The 24,872-nt window shown below is 40.6% G+C and overlaps 1 protein-coding gene across 1 annotated transcript in view; it reads right to left on the reverse strand.

The window, feature by feature from the left end:
- The window catches only part of LOC143983003 (uroplakin-3b-like), a 43,382-nt gene extending 20,613 nt beyond the window's left edge, over nucleotides 1-22,769 (reverse strand). Inside the window, exons 1-3 of the mRNA XM_077482202.1 lie at nucleotides 22,509-22,769; nucleotides 10,796-10,936; nucleotides 1,628-1,838 (exon numbers count right to left, since the gene is read on the reverse strand). Coding sequence (XP_077338328.1) covers nucleotides 1,628-1,838; nucleotides 10,796-10,936; nucleotides 22,509-22,572 — 416 coding nt within the window. The 5' untranslated portion in view covers nucleotides 22,573-22,769. The remainder of the gene's footprint in view (nucleotides 1-1,627; nucleotides 1,839-10,795; nucleotides 10,937-22,508) is intronic.
- Nucleotides 22,770-24,872: the final 2,103 nt, after the last annotated feature.

Here is a 24,872-nt window from a genome sequence, read left to right on the forward strand (position 1 = left end):
AGTTCAGTCCTAAACACTGGGCTCCTAAATCCCTCAAGTCTGTAGACAAGTCTGCCAGCATTAAGGGATGCCTCCACATTCTAAAGTGGGATGGGGTGGGGGGGGGGAGAGGCTTCAGTTAGCTTGTACAAACATCTAGTCAAGAAGCATTGCAGATGTTTGGGTAAGAGACATGCTTTCAGCAGGCTACAAGCTTGAGTTACGGTGCCTATTCCCCCTCATTGTATGGTTCCCTGGCACAGAGGACATTTTGCAGCAGTATGTCATCGCAATACCAGTGCTGTATTGGTTCCCTGGTCTTGCTGCACAATTGGACCATTTAGTGACTTTTGGAGACCTCTCCTTTTCTTTCATTATAGGATCCTCCTTGTCCCTAGAAATGTGTCTACTGGTTATTGGAGTAAGAGGAAGCCTCTGCTGCACATTTGCAGAGCTGATGCAGAGGTCCTCAGTGACTGCTTTACCAGATTCACCAGTTGGTCAGTCAACTTCAGGTCTGCCCGACTCACCTATGTCTTTAGCCTGACTTACCAAGTCTTTGGAGAGTAAATACATAGTGGAATTTGGTGCACTGTCCCTTTAAATTTTGGGTCTGCATGAAGATTATGATCTTTACTTTTTTCTATAAACGGTAGGGAGGTCATTAAGTGTTCCAATGTCTATTCATTTATGTTTTCATAGAAGCAATGACATCTTTTGATGATATATGAGATTGTGAATAAGAAATTACAATTTCAGTACTATTTTTTATATTTAATTACTATGTATCTGTTTTGTTTATACCAGTGTTCATATGTTTGTCTGGATTCCCAGTGGCTGAAATACAAAGAACTTTTAGCATCTCTAGTATACAGGAATCTGTTCAAAGTTTAGTAGTAATCCTGCCAGGGCAAACGATCACCTTTCTTTTTCCCCTGGACCAGCCATGAGTCATTACCCCCCTAAAAATGTACACTTGTGGAACAGTGGGGAAGGGGGTGGTGGATAAAGCATTTCAAATTACACACATATTTAGAGTATAATTTGCAGACATGTACTGTCACAAAAGAAAAATCAGGGAAACATAAAAGTAAGAATAGTATGTGGTGCTATCTTAATTTCTATACTCTTAAATGCCCAATAAAAATAAAAATAAATATATAATAATTCACATCAATAATGTGTGCAATCAATTATAAATAAGTAAACCTAATGACTTGATATGTGCAAAATAAGCTGAAACAATGTGCAAACCCGCAATGAATGTGCAAATACTAAAGGATAAATAATGTGCAAAAAGCAAATAAAGTGCATATTTGCACATTCATTGCGGTTTTGCACATTGTTTCAGCTTATTTTGCACATATCAAGTCATCAGGTTTACTTATTTATAATTGATTGCACATATTATTGATGTGAATTATTATATATTTATTTTTTATTGGGCATTTATGAGTATAGAAATTAAGGTAGCACCACATACTATTCTTACATATATTTCAATCGTGCAGAGATCACTTTTTTTTATGTTGGCAGCTTCCCTTATATATTTGTTATTGAATATTAGTGACTATTTAGGTAGGTTAGTCTGGGTTGTGCGCATTAGTACCCTTCTTTTCATTCAGGAAAACATAAAAATTATTCCTACCTGTATGTATCATTTTTCAGTGGACCATTGCAGAATGCATCTCCTGAACAGTTTATTTGTGAGCCAATTAGCAAAACATTAATGGAACTGTTTGAGCATGGGTATGCTCCAGCTGGCATAGGTAGAGTATGATAGTAATTTAAACCATTATTTATAAATGATGTATATGCGACCGGGGTGCTGAGCTGTGCATCATTAATCTGGGAAAAAGCTGCAACAAAACAAGAAATTGTTAAAATGTATAGGCCATTCTTTGTAAATTCAATGCCTGAACAAATGTTGTTGGAAAGTACTAAAAATCTTATTTCCTTTTAACATTTGACTTTGGAATAATTGTAATTTCCATAAAAAAAAAAAAACACACACATTTTGCTTCTACAAATTTTCTCGTCATAGCCATTGAAACAAACATCAATTTAACCCCACAATTATTAGAAAATTAAACAAACTTTCTTAAACAGAATACATTGGATGCAGGGAATGCTTTAAGGTTGGGTTCAGCAACCAGTGGATCGCAATCTACCTGTCAATTGCAGGAAGCTGATGGGTAGATTACAGAGGGCACTGCTTTGTGAGGGCACAGCACACTACTATGGGGAGGCAGAAGACACTGCTATGGACGTGGGGGCAGAGGACACTACTGCGTGTGTGTGTGTGGGGGGTGGGTAGCAGAGGACACTGCGGTCCACAACCCCCCCCCCCCCAGATCTGTGACTTCCTCCATGTTGTCCAGGTAGATCTTCTCAAACTCTGAAAGGTTGACTACCCCTGCTTTAAGGTAACAAATCTTTAGGCTTTAGAACCATCCTTTGGCAGATATAACAGCTATGATACAGTGTGTATATATTTATATACTGTGTATGTGTGTGTGTGTATGTATATGTATGTATATATGTGTATGTGTGTGTGTGTATATATATATATATATATATATATATATATATATATATATATATATATATATATATATAATATACACACACAGTAATTCACAAAAGTGAGTACACCCCTCACATTTATGTAAATATTTTATTATATCTTTTCATGTGAACACTGAAGAAATGACACTTTGCTACAACGTAAAGAAGTGAGTATACAGCTTGTAAAACAGTGTAAATTTGCTGTTCCATCAAAACACAGCCATTAATGTCTAAACCGCTGGCAACAAAAGTGAGTACACCCCTAAGTGAGAATGTCAAAATTGGGCCCAATTAGCCATTTTGCCTCCCGGGAATCATGTGACTTGTTAGTGTTACAAGGTCTCAGGTGTGAATGGGGAGCAGGTGTGTTAAATTTGGTGTTATCGCTCTCACTCTCTCATAATGGTCACTGGAATTTCAACATTGCACCTCATGTCAAAGAACTCTCTGAGGATCTGAAAAAAAAGAATTGTTGCTCTACATAAAGATGGTCTAGGCTATAAGAAGATTGCCAAGAAACTGAAACTGAGCTGCAGCATGGTGGCCAAGACCATACATCGGTTTAACAGGACAGGTTCCACTCATAACAGGCCTCGTCATGGTCGACCAAAGAAGCTGAGTGCACATGCTCAGCGTAATATCCAGAGGTTGTCTTTGGGAAATAGACGTATGAGTGCTGCCAGCATTGCTGCAGAGGTTGAAGGGGTGGGGGGTCAGCTTGTCTGTGCTCAGAGCATACACTGGATCAAATTGGTCTGCATGGCTGTTGTGCTAGGAGGAAGCCTCTTCTAAAGATGATGCACAAGAAAGCCCGCAGTTTGCTGAAGACAAGCAGACAAAAGATATGGATTACTGGAACCATGTCCTATGGTCTGATGAGACCAAGATAAACGTATTTAGTTCAGATGGTGTCAAGCGTAGCGTATGTGGTGGCAACCAGGTGAGGAGTACACAGACAAGTGTGTCTTGCCTACAGTCAAGCATGGTGGTGGGAGTGTCATGGTCTGGGGCTGCATGAGTGCTGCCGGCATTGGGGAGCTACAGTTCATTGAAAGAACCATGAATGCCAACATGTACAATGACATACTGAAGCAGAGCATGATCCCCTCCCTTGAGAGACTGAGCCGCAGGGCAGTATTCCAACATGATAATGGCCCCAAACACACCTACAAGATGACCACTGCCTTGCTAAAGAAGCTGAGGGTAAAGGTGATGGACTGGCCAAGCATGTCTCCAGATCTAAACCCTATTGAGCATCTGTGGGGCATCCTCAAATGGAAGGTGGAGGAGTGCAAGGTCTACCATCCACCAGTTCTGTGATGTCGTCATGGAGGAGTGGGAGAGGACTCCAGTGGCAACCTGTGAAGCTCTGGTGAATTCCATGCCCAAGAGGGTTAAGGCAGTGCTGGAAAATAATGGTGGCCACAAAATATTGACACTTTGGGTCTAATTTGGACATTTTCACTTAGAGGTGTACTCACTTTTGTTACCAGCGGTTTAGACATTAATGGCTGTGCGTAGAGTTATCTTAAGGGGACAGCAAATTTACACTGTTATACAAACTGTACACTCCCTACTTTACATTGTAGCAAAGTGTCATTTCTTCAGTGTTGTCACATGAAAAGATATAATAAATTATTTACAAAAATGTGAGGGGTGTACAAACAATCTACCCGCCACCTCCCCGGTCGGTTAATCGGATCACCCCCCGGTCGGTCGAATCACTGACACCACCTGTCGCTTTTGGGTCTCAGGACCGTCTTCCTGATTGGCCGGGAGAAGAATCAAGAAGACAATAGTGAATATAAATTCACTATTGTCACAAAACTAGGTGGGCTCGGGTGCAGTGCTCTGTTTTTGAAGCCAATTAGAGCCTCAGGCTCTAATCGTTTAAAAAAAACAACAACACATTGAAATCAATGCATCTGGCGCCCTGCATGTAGATTAGGGGTCAGGCGCATGGATTTGGGGCGGTGCCCCTGTGCCCTGTATGGATGTGCCGCCACTGATATATACAGTTGTGCTTATAAGTTTATATACCCTGGCAGAATTTATGATTTATTGGCCATTTTGCAGAGAATATGGATGATAACACAAAAACTGTTCTTTCATGGTTAGTGTTTGGCTGAAGCCATTTAAACTGTGTTTACTTTTTTTAAATCATAATGACAACAGAAACTACCCAAATGACCCTGATCAAAAGTTTGCATACCCTGGCGATTTTCACCTGATAACATGCACACAAGTTGGCACAAAGGGGTTTGAATGGCTATTAAATGTAACCACCCTCACCTATGATCTGTTTGCTTGTAATTAGTGTGTGTGTATAAAAGGTTAATGAGTTTCTGGACTCCTGACAGACCCTTTCATCTTTCATCCAGTGCTGCACTGACGTTTCTGGATTCTGAGTCATGGGGAAAGCAAAAGAATTGTCAAAGGATCTGCGGGAAAAGGTTGAACTGTATAATGAATGAATGAATGAAATACTTATATAGCGCACAATGCGAACTGAATCGCCTCTAGGCGCTGCATAGAACAGGAAAGGTATATAAAAAGATATCAAAGGAACTCAGAATGCCAATCAGCAGTGTTCAAACTCTAATCAAGAAGTGGAAAATGAGGGGTTCTGTTGAAACCAAACCACGGTCAGGTAGACCAACTAAGATTTCAGCCACAACTGCCAGGAAGATTGTTCGGGATGCAAAGAAAAACCCACAAATAACTTCAGGAGAAATACAGGACTCTGAAAACATGTGGTATGACTGTTTCAAGATGCACAATAAGGAGGCACTTGAAGAAAGATGGCCTGCATAGTTGAGGTGCCAGGAGAAAGCCATTACTACGCAAATGCCACAAAGTATCCTGCTTACAATACGCCAAACAGAACAGAGACAAGCCTCAAACCTTCTGGCACAAAGCACTGGCATAACTAGAACCTTCATGGCCCTGATGCAAGAAACCATGGAGGGCCCCCCTGATCCCTGGACAGGGCCCTTTCCTCCAAGTATGGTGGCGGAACAACTGGGCCCGGTCGCAAGTGGGTGGCTGCTTATAAAGGAAACGATTTCTCCATTTCCCCCCTCGCTTCTCCTTCTCTCCCTCCTGCAGGCATTCAGGGGCTGCAGGAGGAAAATGGAGAGATGCTTTCCTCTATGTCGGGGTTGAAGTATACCCCTAGGTGAATGGGGCTGCACTGCAACCACTCTGCAACTGTGTGCATTGCATGCAGTTGCAGCATAGTGATGATGCATTTAAAGGGATTGTAAACCCTTGTGTTTTTTCACCTTAATGCATCCTATGCACCCCAGCCCCCCCCCCATGTTTTACTTACCTGAGGCCTGGAACTTCACCTGGTGGAAATGCGCTCTTCCTTTGCCCGGGTTTCTTGGCTCCTGATTGGATATATTGATAGAACCCACTGCTGTCAATCAAATCCAATGACGTGGGTGTCTATGGACACAAATACTGGACTCGGGAGCATGTCTGCAAGGTAACCTCCCCCCCCCCCCCCGGGAGAGCGCTTCTCCTAGGGCAGTGATGGCGAACCTTAGCACCCCAGATGTTTTGGAACTACATTTCCCATGATGCTCAACTACACTGCATGAGCATCATAGGAAATGTGGTTCCAAAATATCTGGGGTGCCAAGGTTCGCCATCACTGCCCTAGGGGGTTATCTGATAAGAGGAGGAGCCATGAGAGCCACCGAGAGACCCCAGAAGTTGGTGTTGGGGCCACTTTGTGCAAAACAAACTGCACAGTGGAGGTAAGTTTGACATGTTTGTTATTGAAAAAAAAAACAAAAAACGCAAACCTTTACAATCACTTTAAGGGGTAAAAACAGGTGATCAGGAGCAACATATTGCCTTTTTACTGGCTGTCAAATACCCCTGAAATACCCCTGAAAAGCAATCTGAGCATAGATCGCTTTTCAGAGGAACAGCATTTTTTTTGCTGGTATATTTGAACAAGCAAGAAAAAAAATCTGTTCTGATTGTACACATATAGGGGGTCAGGATTAAATGTGCATACATACATGTAAACAGTGGCAGCTGGTGCTCAAAATTTTTGGAGGGGCGCAATCAAATTTTGAAAAAAAATAATCGAATGCAGGCATTTGAAAAGCCATCAAAAGATACCACTGTGGCCATCAAAAGCTGCCACCATGCCATCAAAGGCTGCCACTGTGCCATCAATTGCAGCCACTGTGCCCATCAAACAATGCCACTGTGCCATCAAACGCTGCCACTGTGCCATCAGACACTGTGCCCGTCAAATGCAGCTACTGTGCCCATTAAATGCTGCCAGTGTGCCCTTGAATGCCCCCAGTGTGACCCTTGCCCTCTGTCTGCCTGGCACTTACCCTGTCTTGGTGGGGCAGAGAGTGACGGCCATGAGCGGGGTCCTCTCCTCCTGATAGGCATCCAATAGCAATGACTGTCATTTCAGACAATCAGGTGACAGGTAATAGACCCAAGCACCTGATTGGCGGAGAGGCGGTTTAGTGTTAGGAAAGCGAATAGTCATTTGTTTTTCTAACACAGCTGAGTGACCTCTGAGCGCCCAGGATGGCGCTCACAGGTCACCTTTTGGTTAGAAGCCTATGGCTCTAATCAGATGCTTAAAAAACACCCCCCACCGCTGTAATTCAGGTGCCCTGCGCCTGAAAAGGGGCCAGGTACCTAAATAGTGGGTGGCAGCAGCGGCCATAGATAGATTCATGCATCGGTGATAGAGGGGGGTGGCAGGAGAGAGTAGGCAGCGCCCGTGCATCCTTAATGCACAGGCCGCCACTGTATCTAAACACACACATAATACACACACATATACTGTATATATACATACACGCATACATATATAAATACATGCAAACACACACATTCATACATACACATGCACACACACACATACATGCACACACATACATACATACATACGGAAAGCCTTTTAAAAAATGGCAATACTTTACCTTACCTCTTCCTGCCGGGTACTGCACTGTAGGGGAGACAAACAGCACAGCACAAACTACTTTCACTTTAGATCAGTGTGACGAGCTCCCTGCACAGTGCCAATTACAGACGATCGGGGAGCTTGGTCTCAGCCACGCCCACTCCTATCAAGATATACAGGGGGGCCTAAAGGGCCCCCTGCGGCATGGGGCCCGGTTGCCATGGTGACCTCAGCAACCCTGATACTTCCGCCACTGGCACAAAGTAATTTGAAGTGATGAAACCAAAATGAAGCTTTTTGGTCACAACCATAAACACTTCATTTGGAGAGGAGTCAACAAGGCCTATGCTGAAAGGTCCACCATTCCTACTGTGATACACGGAGGTGGGTCGCTGATGTTTTGGGGGTGTGTGAGCTACAAAGGCACAGGAAATTTGGGCAGCTTTACCATCTGAGAAGATAAAGAGCCGCATCCACAAATACCTCAAAAGACTTCAAGCTGTCATTAATGTTAAAGGGGGTAATACACGGTATTAAGAACTGGGGTATGTGAACTTTTGATCAGGGTCATTTGGGTTTCTGTTGCCATTATGATTTAAAAAGAATAAACACAGTTGATTCATAATAAATGTCTTCAACACTAACCATGAGTGAAAGAAAAGTTTTTGTGCTATCATTCATATTCTCTGAAAAAATGGTCAAGAAATCATAAATTCTGTGCTCACGACTATATATATATATATATATATATATATATATATATATATATATATATATATATATATATATATAATATAGTTTGTGTATTTAGCTGTTTGCTTGGAGCTCAGCTTTAGAGTTCAGCATGAAAAAATTAGGTGATTATCAACAAGAGGCTAGGGGCTCATGCAAAATTAGGGCTGTATACATCGCAGAGTAGCATATTTATGTGGTGAATCTGTCCAGATGTTTCAGATCAGCTGGCCTGTACATATCAATAATAGGCTGACACCATGTCCATATGTTTGCATGTAATAGCACATGGAATGATTACCTACAATTAAGGATGGATGTGTACCCCTGGATGCGGACTGTCTGCATCCATGGGTACACATCTGCTCCATGCGATATTACATGCAAAAACCTGTGGAAAGCCATGGACAGCCTTAGCCTTGCATTGATTTATACCGCTGAAATACACTGATCTGGTAAGTGTATGGCCCTAATCGCCCATGTACATAAGCGATGATAGCATGGTAAGTAGGACTAGATTTATTGCTTCAGCTGGCTATATTGAGTGATACATTTGGCTGCAAGTGGATCTTTTATGCAGTTATAGGTGAATGTTGTACACATTGGGCCACTATGGTTTATGGAAGCAGCATCTTGGGGGTTTTCATGTTTCAACTCCTTCCCACTTCTATTACTACTTCTATTACTTCTATTGCTTTGTGGCATTTTCAATGCAAACAACTACTAGATAAACATTGTCAAATCAGTCTGGAGTTTCTATAATCCACACCTGTGCCAAACCGTGCAGTCCTCTAGTTGAGGGATCTAAAATGTATTCATTACTGGAGAATGAGTACCTGCTCTAGTGCCAGAACTTTCTATTAGTAGCAAGTTGCTCTGTGGCAGTCCAACTGTGACCCTCCTTGAAGTATTGTGTTGATATGTAAAAAGATTATTTATAGAGGTCAGTTCATCATATTAAATAGAGTGACAACTGTAGAGAAACTAGAGATGGCGATTTGGTTTAAAAGGGAATTTGGCTATTCAAAAATTGGGATTATCTATCCAAAAGAGGATCACTTATAAATTTTAGGTGGATGCTAAATCAGAGACTTAAACAATACCTTAACCCAAGAACAAAATTGTAATATTGTATATAGTTTAGCAGTCCTTCAATGTGTTGGCTGTTTGTTTTTGTTTTCAGGCTAAGAACATTTTCAGCAACTACAGAAAATAGCAAAATATTTTGCCAGTGACCTTTTAACTTCCTGTAAAATACACTAAAAGCCCAAACAATCTTATCTTCCTTCAGATCTGTAACAGACCCAACCAGGATTGGGACTTTTGGAGGGGATTGCAGGGTAGCCTCTTGCCTACTGACTTTGGCCCTGGCTTTTGAGAGGGCTGTATTCTTGGGAGGTGTGTGCCCTGGGGACTCTTGAAGTGGGCTTGCTTCAGATTCGAGATTGTCTCCCCGAAATATACAGACTCTGGGAATCTAGGCCTAGGATACAGGCCTAGGATACAGATTTGTGTCCAAACTAGCAATGACTACTTTAGACTGTGAGACTTAGAGCAGATGTTAACATAATCAGCTCAAACGAATCTAATACTGGGATCTCCTGCTATAATCTGTTTGAGGTGTTATGTGTGTCTCTGCCCCATTGTGTGCCTCCTAGGTGTGAATTCCTATTGTTAATTGAGTCACCCATTGTTTCCGTCTGTCTGCTCATCTCTTGGAGATCTGTATAATATTTTGTCCACTTTACCTGGTTATTGAACCATTGTAGGATGTTTATATGTTTATGATTATAATAATATGTAATGTACTTTGTGTATCCAGGGTTGTGGGCTTGGTGCTGAACGGTCTGCGTGAGCACTGAGTCACTTAGACTTATCTAGGTGGATAGTTGTTTAATTAGTGTACTATGTATGCTTATGTTGGCTGTTCCTTAGCTGTGTTAATTATATTCCTGTTTACAGTTTGCTTTGTATTGATCTTGTGTGCTATATATTCTGTGGGAATTTACAATAAAGTCAGTTTGAGTTCCAGTTTGCACCTAAGCTAGTTTTGTCTAGTCCTTGGGTGCTCAGCTGCAATACCTGGTTCCTGGGTCCAGACTGGAAGAAGCCCTATACTGAAAGAAACACCCAAGTTGGGTGCTGGATGTTCCGTCACAAAAGCTATCTTTTGTAAACTAGAAATCCCTCTGGAAATGGAGAGGAAGACGTTTTTGTAGCCTAAATCAGGAGAACAGCCTGAGTGACAACCATGGCACCCTCTATAGATACAATGAAGTGAATCAGTGTAGCCATCTACAATGTAGGACAATAAGTATGTTATTTGCAGAATGACCAGGTGAAAACAATGGGAAATAATAAAAAAAGAAAACAAATGCAGCCACCATATCTAAGGACTAGTAGGCTGCAATATATAACATTACTGGTTTTGAGTTTAGAAACACTTCATGGTGGGCCATGGAAATGGTTTCGCCACATTAAACGCTTCATTTTAAATACACATAGCTTAATACCCAATATCCTTTTGTTTTACATTAAGAAAATACCAATGCAGATTATTCTACATACCGTCATTTTTTGCAACAACTAGCCACACATTAGTTGTACTATACTCAGTAAAAAGGCAGGACGGTTGTTCCAGTACAAATGTACTGTATGTCACGTTGTATGGTGTTTCCGATGATAACTTTGGTGTATAATTTGACACATCTAAAAACAAAAAGCCACATTATTAATAAGCATTGGGAATTTTTTTTTTTTTTTTTCAAATATACATTTTATTAATTACACACAGAGGGAGACAACCCATCATTACAACATAGATAAAAATGTCATTGAATATTCAGTACAGTGAGTTTGGTAGCATTATATATGTTGCATCAATATCCTTCTAAACTGTCCCGTACATGGGAGTAGATGCTCCTATCAATCAGCTTACATGGGATTTCAGAAAGTGACAGGATCCTCCCCGTGCCTTTTTCCTTAAAAACACTACAATAGTAGATAACAGAGCAGAGAGAGAAGTGGGAAAGGGGAAGGAAAGAAGAAGAAAAGAAGAAGCAGAAAGACAGGGCGAAGGAGAATGTTTTCATTCCGGGGCACCCAGATATTATATCCCTAGGAGGGTTTTCCCATCAGAGTTAAGATATTCCACAGACTCCAGGTCTTTGTGTATTTCTCATGTTTGTGTTGCGCAATGAAGATCAAGTCCTCCATTTTTTTTTATATCTTCCACCTTTCTCAGCCAACACCCAATAGTCAGTGGACACTGCTATTTCCAGTAAAGGGGTATACACGCCTTAGCTGCATTTAATAAATGACGTACTAGTGATTTTTTCTTGGATTTGGCTGGGATCCCTCACAGATGTAGTAGGAAGAAAGACCCGTCCTCTGGGATTTTATATTCTATGAACTTTTGTGTTATGCGACGTAGGTCTTCCCAGAAATTCTGCAGTTTTGGGCAGGACCAAAAGTATGTAGCAATGAGCCCTCATCCTCCCCACATTGGGAATTTCTTCTTGCAAAAGTGCTCTTCTACATTCAGACTTTGTATAAGGGTTTGATGATCCCCATTGTCCAGGCCTGTTATCCAACCTATGTGGTTCATTACAAATTCACTGCGGCATCTTTGTATTAGTCCGTCACCATTTAAAAAAAAATTAAAGTAACGCTAAAGGCAGGGCATTTTTTTCATTTTGGAAAGAGTAAGAGAGGGTTATAACCCCTGTCAGTTTTTTTTGCCATCTAAATCAAGTAGGGGAGATTTCCTTTAAATAGCCAATCCCAGGGTGTCACCAGAACTATGTCCCCATGGGAAGTATTCCCTTATGTTTTAGTGTCAGCCCCAAATTTGTGATTTTCCTTTACTTTCACTTGCAATGATAACGGTTAAAAAGAACAAATAGAGGGTGAATCTCCATAATGGGGGCACAGACAGCAGTGAAAACCTGATTCCTGCTACAGACAGTTCAGGTGTGAATAGGACATAAAACTGGCTGAAGCTGGATCTAAATCAGGGTTCAGCAGGGTCTGGCCAAATATTGATCAGTGAAAAAAAGGGGGGTAAAGGTGCACTAAGGACCCTGGACTATTCTAATGGAACAAAACCAATAGACAAATAAATTATACCAAAGATAAAAACCCAATGTGCAAACGAGCTGTGTATTATAGTGAAAGGGGCTGCCACTACCTAATATATTCAAAGAAAAAAAGGGGAAAAAAACTGCGCTAAGGTGAAAGAGATATATAAAAAAATGTGTATAAAAAATATGTGAATTTTTTGTGAGATAAAGATATTCAGCTGCGGCTTCACTGTGTCACATAAATACAGAATAGGTAAAACAAAAGAATCATAAGCTGCGCTAAACAAATGCAAGCAACTAAATAAGCAATGTGCAATAATATTAGAATGAATATTATACAGGGTATGGCAACCCTATATATATATACGTGATACAAAACACACATGTGTTGATATTTCAAAACCCAAAATCTAACCACTATGATTTAGCACATACAATAAAGTTTCATAGCATGAACCTCTAAAAACATGAAAAAATTAAAAAAGCATAAACACCCAGTGTTCACGCAGCATTTCCATGTAAAGAAAGAGGATTTTTGATGCCCCTGCCTTTGAGTCCTTCCTCTGGACCTCAGAGTTAAGTGTCCGGGAGTGGGTCCCCTTCCTAAGATCTTTTGGAGCAGTGGAACCAGGAGGACATCGAGGAACTCCTCCTTGGCTGGAAGTGGCGTCTATTTTCATAAGTCTCGTGTGACCCTCTGTAGTGGGGGGTCATGCCTATCTGGTAAGCAGCAAACCTTATCGTATGTTGGTGGTGGATTAAACACAACGTTTTCCATTTTGGACCTAGTAGTGAACCCCTATGAATAGTGTGGTTTATCTATAGAGGATTCTTATTTACAGCTCTACGTCAACTATTCTGGTGGCTCTCATACACGGACTTATTGTTTATACACTGGGTGTTTATGCTTTTTTAATTTTTTCATGTTTTTAGAGGTTCATGCTATGAAACTTTATTGTATGTGCTAAATCATAGTGGTTAGATTTTGGGTTTTGAAATATCAACACATGTGTGTTTTGTATCACGTATATACAGTGACTACAAGTAGTATTCAACCCCCTGCAGATTTAGCAGGTTTGATAAGATGCAAATAAGTTAGAGCCTTCAAACTTTAAACAAGAGCAGGATTTATTAACAGATGCATAAATCTTACAAACCAAAAAGTTATGTTGCTCAGTTAAATTTTAATAAATTTTAAACATAAAAGTGTGGGTCAATTATTATTCAACCCCTAGGTTTAATATTTTGTGGAATAACCCTTGTTTGCAATTACAGCTAATAATCATCTTTTATAAGACCTGATCAGGCCGGCACAGGTCTCTGGAGTTATCTTGGCCCACTCCTCCATGCAGATCTTCTCCAAGTTATCTAGGTTCTTTGGGTGTCTCATGTGGACTTTAATCTTGAGCTCCTTCCACAAGTTTTCAATTGGGTTAAGGTCAGGAGACTGACTAGGCCACTGCAACACCTTGATTTTTTCCCTCTTGAACCAGGCCTTGGTTTTCTTGGCTGTGTGCTTTGGGTCGTTGTCTTGTTGGAAGATGAAATGACGACCCATCTTAAGGTCCTTGATGGAGGAGCGGAGGTTCTTGGCCAAAATCTCCAGGTAGGCTGTGCTATCCATCTTCCCATGGATGCGGACCAGATGGCCAGGCCCCTTGGCTGAGAAGCAGCCCCACAGCATGATGCTGCCACCACCATGCTTGACTGTAGGGATGGTATTCTTTGGGTCGTATGCAGTGCCATCCAGTCTCCAAACGTCACGTGTGTGGTTGGTACCAAAGATCTCGATCTTGGTCTCATCAGACCAGAGAACCTTGAACCAGTCTGTCTCAGAGTCCTCCAAGTGATCATGAGCAAACTGTAGGTGAGCCTTGACATGACACTTTGAAAGTAAAGGTACCTTACGGGCTCGTCTGGAACGGAGACCATTGCGGTGGAGTACGTTACTTATGGTATTGACTGAAACCAATGTCCCCACTGCCATGAGATCTTCCCGGAGCTCCTTCCTTGTTGTCCTTGGGTTAGCCTTGACTCTTCGGACAAGCCTGGCCTCGGCACGGGAGGAAACTTTCAAAGGCTGTCCAGCCCGTGGAAGGCTAACAGTAGTTCCATAAGCCTTCCACTTCTGGATGATGCTCCCAACAGTGGAGACAGGTAGGCCCAACTCCTTGGAAAGGGTTTTGTACCCCTTGCCAGCATTGTGACCCTCCACGATCTTGTCTCTGATGGCCTTGGAATGCTCCTTTGTCTTTCCCATGTTGACCATGTATGAGTGCTGTTCACAAGTTTGGGGAGGGTCTTAAATAGTCAGAAAAGGCTGGAAAAACAGATAATTAATCCAAACATGTGAAGCTCATTGTTCTTTGTGCCTGAACTACTTCTTAATACTTTAGGGGAACCAAACAGAATTCTGTTGAATTGAGGGGTTGAATAATAATTGACCCTCTGAATAAACTTTTCACTATTTAAAAAAAAAATTAAACAAAGAAATAACATTCTTTTTTGCTGCAGTGCATTTCACACTTCCAGGCTGATCTACAGTCCAAATGTCACAATGCCAAGTTAATTCCGAATGTGTAAACCTGCTAAATCTGCAGGGGGTTGAATACTACTTGTAGGCACTGTATATAGGGTTGCCATACCCTGTATAATATTCATTCTAATATTATTGCACATTGCTTATTTAGTTGCTTGCATTTGTTTAGCGCGACTTATGATTCTTTTGTTTTACCTAATATATTCACCTAAAAGGTGAAGGACATAAATAGATGCTAGGGTGGTAGTTACGGCACTCACCTGTTGTTAATTGAATTTACGGGCAAACCCGCCTATTAATGCTTGTGCCTAATTATTTGAAATAAAAATGAAAAAAATATAATGCAAATACAATTCTTTTGTGCATTGAGTGCTATGTTAGCAATACCTCTCCCAAAGAAAAAAATATTTATATATATAAAAAACAAAAAACAAACAACAAATAGAAAAATAAAAAAATTAATAATAAAATGAATGTGTATATCTCTATCACTATGAGATATGCAAAGTGCAAAAAGTACCTTAATATTATAATAAGTGGTTTGTTTGAGCATCTTTTTTTGTAAGCACCTTAATATTGTAATAAGTGGTTTGTTTGAGCATCTTATTTTGCACTTTGCATATAAATGTTGATCAGTGTGTGGCTGTCCATGCTCAACCAAAGTCAAGCATTAGACCTCCATTGAGCAATTTCATACTAAAACGGCCCGTAAACACTACAAAGTAGTTGGTCTTGCAGGCACGCGCTACCTTTTTTTTCAAAGGTTTATACATATTTGTGTGTTTGGAATTTCTGCACATACGTGTTTATCTATGGAGCGGGGAAGGAGAATGTAACCAGACACTTTCATCAAAAGCTTATCTTGGGAGTGGGAAACAGCAATCATTTGAATTAGTCAACAGAGTTGTTAGTTACTGTCTATGCAATCAAGTCATTAGAGCATCTGGTCTCTGATCTGGAAAAATCAGTAATGCCACGAACACACGATCGGAAATTTGGCCAGCAAAAGACCCATGAGAGCTTTTCATCGGAAAATGCGACTGTGTATGCTCCATTTTGCTAGCCGAATTCTCACCAGCAAAAATTTGAGAGCAGGTTTTCAGACAGAAAAAGTTTCGATCGGAAATCCCAATCGTCTGTAGCAATTCCGACACACAAAATTCCTACGCATGCGCAAAAACAATTCGATGCATGGTCGGAAGCATTGAACTTCATTTTCTCAGCTCGTCGTAGTGTTGTTAACCACGTTCTTGATGGTTGGAAGTTCAGCAAACTTTTGTGTGACCGTGTGTATGCAAGCCAAGTTTCAGTGGAATTCCATCGGAAAAAGCATCATAGCTTTTTCCGACAAGAATTCCGTTCATGTGTATGCTGCATTAGACTGAGCAATATACTTATATTTTTTTCTTTTCTGCAACCGCAGGTTGCAGTGTTGATGGAGGAATCCATCCTGCCCAGCCATTATGTTCTCCTGATGGGGGGGAGGGGAGCCACCCCCACCAGGAGAAGACAGTGATTATTGCTAGCAGCCGCCTGCAATAATTGCATATAAAACCCAGCAGGCTGGTTGTACACAAGGTGAATTGATCACCTTGGGTACATTCAGACTACCTAAATATGGTTTGTAGTTCCTACTGAACCGGCTGAGGTACGAACCGTCTATGGCCTGCTTAACACTAAAATATATTTATCTGCATAAATAATAAATAATTTGGAGGCCATTTTTCCAAATATTTGACAGATTAGAAAACCTGCATTGACTTTAAATGGGTAATCAAGTTCAAGGGAATTAAAAAGAAAACAGAAAATGTATTATTAAGTAAGATACAACCTTGTTTCTATCCACAGTTCTAGACTATGGGGTTTATTTACTAAAGGCAAACCGGATTTGCACTGCAAATACACTTGAAAGTGCACTGAAAGTGCACTTGGAAGTAAAGTCACTGTAGATCCAAGGTGGATATGCAAGGAAAATAAAAAACAGCATTTTAGCTTGCACATAATTGGATGATAAAATCAGCAGAGCTTCCACTCATTTCAGATCTACCCCTTAGATTTACAGTGACTGCACTTCCAAGTACCCTCTTAGTGCAAAGTGGATTTACCTTTCGTAAATAACCCCCTATGTATTGTTTTTGTGGTTTCAGTGTGCCCAGTGCTTAATGTACCTAAATAAAATAAATATATACCCTAATATTCTGTCCTGTGTTCTTGTACCTTTATATTACATATGAAAAATTGCAAAGATTAATTTGTGCCCTTTAAACAATGCACAATAAGCAATACACACTAACTGTACATTCCTTTTAAAACCTCACTCCCGAAGTGCTTCTTGCTTTGCAGTTTGACCTTATTTTCCCACAGGCATTTGTTATATAGGATATTAATATGCATTAGGGTGTTTACAAAACACAATTTATACATTAATTTTATTCAGCTAAATGAATCGCTGAGTACACAGAATTTTTTTTTTGTCAGCATAGATAAGAACACAGCTGCTAGGTAAAGACTTCATTAGGTAGTTCAATAAGGTAATTTAATCAGGTACCGTATATACTCGAGTATAGGCCGACCCGAATATAAGCCGAGGCCCCCAATTTACCCCCAAAAAAACTGGCAAACTTATTGACTCGTGTATAAGCCGAGGGTGAGACATGCCTGTCCATCCCTGTGTGTGTGTCCGTCCATCCCTGTGTGTCCGTCCATCCCTGTGTGTCCGTCCATCCCTGTGTGTCCGTCCATCCATCCCTGTGTGTGTGTGTGTCCATCCATCCATCCATCCCTGTGTGTGTGTGTCTCCATCCATCCATCCATCCATCCCTGTGTGTGTGTGTCTCCATCCATCCATCCATCCCTGTGTGTGTGTGTCTCCATCCATGTGTGTGTGTGTGTGTGTGTGTGTGTGTGTGTGTGTGTGTGTCCAGCCTACCTGTGTCCCGAGCCTTTGTCCCGAGCCTCCGTCCCGTGCCTTGCCTCCTTGCCTCCGTCCCGTGCCTTGCCTCCGTCCCGTGTCGTGCCTTGCCTTGCCTCCGTCCCGTCCCGTCCCGTCCCGTCCCGTGCCGTGCCTTGCCTTGCCTCCGTCCCGTGCCCTCTTCGTCGGCGCCTCGGCGGCCATTGTAAAATTCAAAAGCCGCGCCTCCGCCTTCGCCTGTGATAGGCGGAACACTGAATTTCCCAGCAGCCTGTGTTCCGCCTATCACGGACATCGTATCATCCTCGTCCGTAGTACGAGGATGATATGATGTCCGTGATAGGCGGAACACAGGCTGCTGGGAAATTCAGTGTTCCGCCTATCACAGGCGAAGGCGGAGCCGGAGGCGCGGCCTTTGAATCCTAGAATGGCCGCTGTCTGTCTGCTCGACACGCTGATCGAGCGGGCAGACAGCGATGACTCGAGTATAAGCCGAGGGGGGCACTTTCAGCCTCAAAAAAGAGGCTGAAAATCTCGGCTTATACTCGAGTATATACGGTAGTTTAGCGTGGTGTCACATATACTATGTATTAATAAGATAATTGCAGTAGTATTGCAAAACTTTAGTGCTCTCTATATATGCCTATCTCATGACTCATTTGTAGCTAATTTAGATGTTCAGAAACATCTATATTTTAGCTAACATACCTATCTGACCAACTTTATCCTTAGTATAGCTATGTAGCATTGGACTTCCACCTTACCCCTTTATTATTGCTATTCCTAAGTTTCTTTTCTGGAAGACACCAATATCTACCAAGGACTAAAGCCTACTACTAACGATGAGATTATTGGACAAATAACATCTTTTTTTTTTTTGCATGATAGTCTCTTTATCGAAAAAGAATAGGTTACTAAAGTACGAAAATTCTCATATAACAGAATACAATTTCTAAAGTGATGTCATGTATTTTTATTGTATTTTCGAACGCAAAACTGTACTGATTAAAGGAAAATTGCATGATCTGTATTGTACAAGGACAATTTTCACGTATGTCCTTTCAGAAAATGTCACTTCAAAAACAATATTTTGGTCATGTGTGCTAGGCTAATGTGTTCACCAGGCAGATTGAGTTTTAGTATCATTCTCACAGTAACTGTTATGCCCCGCACACGCGACTCCCGTCGGAATAAACTCTGAAGGTTTTTCTGATGGAGTTCCAATGGAAGCTGTCTTGCATACACACGATCACAAGTCCAACCGTCAATAATGCGGTGACGTACAACATGTACAATGGGACTAGAAAACGGAAGTTCAATGGCAAGAAGCGAATAGCTTCTGTCTCGTACTTGCTTCAGAGCATGCGTCATTTTTGGTACGTTTGAACAGCATACAGACGAGCGGTTTTCCCGATGGAATTTGTTCTGTCGGAAAAATATAGAACATGTTCTCTTTCTAGGTCTATCAGAATTTTCGACGTAAAAAGTCCGGTGGGGCATACACACGAATATACGATATTTTTCTGTCTGAAATTCCGACCGTGTGTACGGGGCATAATTGTACAGTCACTGGTCAAAGAAGGTACAAGGTTTTTCATATTCAGCGTTCCGAGTACAGGGTGGTCATAAAATATTAAATTTGTTTTTAAATTATTGACTAAGTATATGGAACTATTTATTAAAATTATATGAAATTTGAGTAGTATTTCATAATGCAGTTTTTGTTGATCACACTTCAACATAACAGCTGTTGTTGGCATTTCTTAAAGCCACTTCCTGAAATCCATTAATACATTGTATAATTGATTCACTGATGTTGCCTAAATTGCTTTAATTTTTCTAGCCTTGGGTTCATCCAAGATAAAATGTTTTGAATAGTAGACAGGTTTATTGACAAGCCCCCACATGGAGGATCTACCATAATCCACCTTTAGTAGGTCATGGTGCTTAGCCACTGTTATCTGTTGACCTGAGGTCAGAATTGGTGGTATACATTGGATAGGAATAGTGATGGAGAAGGGGACAGTGGGCCAATGATCTTCTACAAGCATAGTTATTCTTTACCTAATTTAATAATATTCCTGATCAAAAAAATCCCTAAAATCTGAACTAAACTTTATGTTTACTATTACTTCTGTTTCAGTATTTTTTATTGAGATTAGATTGAAGGACAGTTTCAAGATACAAATAGGTACCGCTATTTAGACAAAAAAGCGAAGTACGTACAGTATGTGTTCAGTATAGCAAAATAACAAAAATTTGTAGGAATTACTATTATTTCTGTTGTTTGTGATGAATTTTATATATTTACAATTTATAATTTTACAACATACTATGAACATCAAAACAGATCAGATCAGATCAATAAAGTATATTCATTAAATTTAGCAGCACAGTACAGCAGGAAAGAGAGAATACTTGTTGGGATGAGCCCAGCTGCCAAGTTTTATGAATGAATAAATAAACCACTAATGTTCACTGATGTGCACTCATCCAAATTTCTTCATCCACAGGCTGTACCCCTAGACATCTAGGTGTATTCCCATAAATGACAGGTGGGGAAATAACTGTCCATCCTATGTGTCACTAGAATCCTCTGCTGATTCCTGTTCAAATCAGCTAACTGATCGAAGTAATGCATGCATAGATAATAGTGAGTGATAACACCCAGTAAGGTTGTTCTAAACAGCCTATCCCTCAGCAAAGCAATAGGTACCAGACCAGATGTGAGTTCATGTTATTTATTGCCACCATTCGCCAAAGACCAAGTATTATGATTCACCAAGATCATGGCAGCATACATGTGGTAGGTTAAAAAGTATGCTGCCATGGATTGGTGCCAGGAAACGAAAATGATGGTATTTGAAACTATTTTCTGTTTTCCAAGCTGCAGCTTTTCAGGATCACAGCATGTTTGCTTTATTCTGATTTGCTAAATCCAAATCCGTTGGGGGAAATACCAGGCTCAGGATTATCGATGCACATGCAGATTCAATAGTCCAGCACACATTTCAATGGTTGTAGAATATTATTTCTATTTGTATACCCCCTCACTTCACAGAAGAAAGGGGAGAAGGGATTTTAGAACAGTGGTTTATGAAAAATAACTTTAGAATATTTAGATTCAAGTTTGAAGCTAAATATTTCCCCATTGAAATCACTGACGCAACCAACAGTGGTTTATGTTAAGTAATAAAACAGTATTTAAAGGATATAGTTTTCTGTTGCATACTGTTTAGATTTTTTTAATGTTACATCTGTTGTTAAATATTGGAAACAAAATGGTTTATTTTAGAAAGTTTTATATTATTTTAGTGCTTTCCATATTCCTATTTATATAATTTCTTAAAAAAAGTGTGTTAAAAAATACTGAGGAAAGAGCTCTTCTTGTCTACTTGATTATTATTTAATACCTTGCGGTAAGCTACATTACAAGGATTCAAAAATAATCAGCATTTTGTTGATGAGAGACAGTGAGCCCTGCTTACCACTGCTGGTAGCGTTAACTATACATTAGTATAATAGATATTTTGTGTTGCACAAAACCACAACTGTGTTGTCCAACCACACTGTGGAACTATTTTGCGGTGCATTGGAGTTGATTTACTAAAACTGGAGAGTGCAAAACCTGGTGCAGCTCTGCATAGAAACCAATCAGCTTCCAGGTTTTAATGTGAAAGCTTAATTGAACAAGCCGAATTTAGAAGCTGATTGGCTACTATGCACAGCTGCACCAGGTTTTGCACTTTTCAATATAAGTAAATCAACCCCACGGTGTCTTACTGACCATTTGAAAGCAACCTACTATTGTCTTGTGTGCAGATCCTACTAAACTACCATACCAGTTACTGCGTGTTTAGCATGTCCACTATGAGTTTTGACATGAGCTTGCTTTCTGGGGGTATTGTTTGGCCCTCCTGTGTGGCTCCCACCCAGGCCATGATATGATCCCTTGTTTCATCTCTCTGGAGGAGTAAGAGAGTAATTGACACTTGGGGCTCCTGATGAAGTTGATTTTGAAGTCCGGGAAACACGTACAGCCCTAAATTGCCAGTGGTAAACTATTCCATTTTTATTGGTCCTGTTGCTTGTTTCTTAAAGCTCCGTACACATGGGCCAAATATTGGCTGATTTAACAGAAACCATCCAGCATTCGGCCTGTCAGAATAGCCCAGACGTAGATCGCTTTATAACATTTGATAGTTTGTACAGTGAGCTTCTCTCAAGCTCCCCCGCAAAAAATGATAATATGTACCTAGCTTAATCAACAGCCAACAGTAAATATCTATACCCACTTCTTCCTCATAAATACTCCTATTCTGATTTTTCAGCTGACTTGTTACCACTTTTTCTGCTTAATGTGTAATATCCGCTTTAAATTAACGTAAATGGCAGAGGCTTACCAAGCCTGAAACCTATGTGAAACTGGTGTAAGTGATTCATTGCATTAGACTGTGAGGTTACTCCTATGTCCCCCAGACTGCCTAGTGCCTGCATTAAAACATGTGTTCCCTCTGACTAATAGGTTATCTGTGCCATACAACAACATGTAGTTATATTTTTAAGTAACTAGATTCTTTTAGCTGCTAACCTTCTCTAGAATTGGAAAATGTGTCCAGACTAAAGTGACTAGATATGTACATGGTGTCTTAATGAAAGCTTATTACTAAATAATAGGTATCTAATGCTCATACGACAGTATAATAGTGAATCTACATATCTAATAATGCCTTTGTAGTGAATTCCTACCTTGTGTATATACAGCGGCGCACATTGCTAAGAATAGTCCCAGTTTAATAGTCAGACCCATCATTCCAAAAGATCAAGGTTTCTTGTAAGCGTTTGATGTTGTAGTAGGTTTTCTATCGATACTTTCACTGTTTGATATCCTTACATGCAGAGCATTTGTTGCGTACTTTAGGAGAGGTGACATTTCCCAGCAGCACTTGTTCTCCCCTAAGGGGTGCAATGCTATTTATTAAAATTACATTCTTCAGACTTTGACCTAAGAATAGAATGATTGGTATACTTGTCAAACCTGTTTAAAAGGAAATTATAGGAGGAGACATAGTTCCTTAGGTGAAGGAACACTGTGGTATTAATGATAAAGTAGATCACAATGTCACTTGGTAACAGCAACTCAGATTCTTTGAATGGTTGAACAAAGTGAAGGATCTTTGTTTAAGCTCCTTTTACTGGTAAAGAAAGGGTTGGTTGTGTTTAAGAATTTATATGGCATGGGTGGTTTAGATCCCTTGAATGTATAGAACAAACTACCACACACCTGACTATTAGTATTCTATTGTTCTAAACTGCGGGGAGTTACAACTGTAACAAATGACTGCAGCCTTAGCAGTGTGGGTACCTAAATTTGACTTGGTATCATTCATTTGATGTCCCCTATATAGCAGAGCTCAGACTAGTAAAATGGGAAGCAGCACAAAGAGCCAGTCAGTTGTCTTGCATTGTTTATGTGTTAACAAGAACGATAGAGAGCTCCTCAGTGTGCTGGGGGGTGCACAAGACCTCTAAGTGTTTTTTTTCCCTAAAACAATATTAAACCCAAAAGCAAACATTTATTATATTGCAGCTTACCAATTCTTAGATCTGATGGCTGCTTTAGATTTATTTTTTATTTAGCATTGTTTTTCTTTTATTTTTTATCTGGTTATCTTGTCAGTAAGTCTGCTGTTTTCAAAAGAACAAGCTGTCATGCAGATGTGGCAGTTATAGAGTTGAGAAAATCCATTTACCACTGGCAGGAGTGCTTACAATGATCAGATTTTATTCATTTGAGTTAATGTAAAACCTTTATCCCAAAGGGAACAAAACTGTTGCTGTAAATGCTTATAAAATATTAACTGGAGTTCAGCTTCAATTTGTTAGTGTATCTTAACCACTTCCCAAACAACCTATTGTAATAATACTTAAATAATACGTGTTGTGCTAAAAGTGAAACATTAATTAGCAATGGAAAAATAACACAATGTTACACAAAGTGTATAAAGTGTACATAAAATTCAGAATTAAAGATAACTGTAAAGTAATAAATAAGTAAATTCATATAGTGCACGTGTAATCCATAGTAAGTGAAATATAGTCCACAGAAAGTCCAATAGAAAGATCCCTTTCAATCATGATATCGTGTTTCTCTGTAAATTTGACTCCAGCAATCGCCATTACCCAGTGTAGTAGGAGTGTTTCCTTACCAAATTGCCATGACCCTCTTGTTACAAGAGAAGTCATAATAAGCATATGTGGTCACTCAAGGCTGCCACTACACTTCCCAGACCACTGTCTCAACATCTAGCATTTTTTTTGTAAATTTTGGTTCAGGGTTTACCCTTAAAGCGGGAGTCCGCCGGGACTCCGCGTTTTTTTTTTTTTTAAAAGTCAGCAGCTACAAATACTGCAGCTGCTGACTTTTAAAATAGTGACACTTACCTGTCCAGCACGCCCGCGATGTCGGCACCCGAAGCCGATCTCTAGATCGACACTCGAGTGCTGCCGCCGCCATCTTGGGTATGGGAATCAGGAAATGGAGCCTTTCGGCTTCATTTCCCGGTTCCCTACTCCGCAATGAGGACGGTCCCCGCTGCCTCTGGGATCTGTGTGTTTCCCAGCAGGCAGCGGGGCACTTGCGGAAGGGGGCGGGCACTTGCGGAAAGGGGCGTAATGTATGCCCCTTTCCGCAGAGAGCTAGCCCGGAAGTGGGTGCAGTTACCTGGATTATTCAGGTAACTGCACCCCCCTCCCCCCTGAAAGGTGCCAATTGTGGCGCCGGAGGGGGGGAGGAATCCGATGAGCGGAAGGTCCATTTTAGGGTGGACCTCCGCTTTAATATTCATACCAGACCCAAAGGGCCTGGTAATGGACTGTGGGGGAATCCCATGCCATTTTTTTCAATGACTTTTATGTCTATTGCTGGGACCGACAATTCAATACAGCCGTGAGTAGTTTTAAATTACTTTTTTCCTTTGCTCTCGGACTGTTCTAAACATAAGAAACATGCGCCAATTTACAGGCATACTATAGACACCCCCCAGGTATGAAATTTAAAGGAATATTTCACTTTTATTGTTTGATTTTAAGCATTATTAAAATCACTGCTCC

This window comes from Lithobates pipiens, unplaced genomic scaffold, assembly GCF_037356315.1.
Source record: "Lithobates pipiens isolate NorthernLeopardFrog02 unplaced genomic scaffold, aLitPip1_a1.2 Scaffold_16, whole genome shotgun sequence".
NCBI classification, from domain to species: Eukaryota; Metazoa; Chordata; class Amphibia; order Anura; family Ranidae; genus Lithobates; species Lithobates pipiens.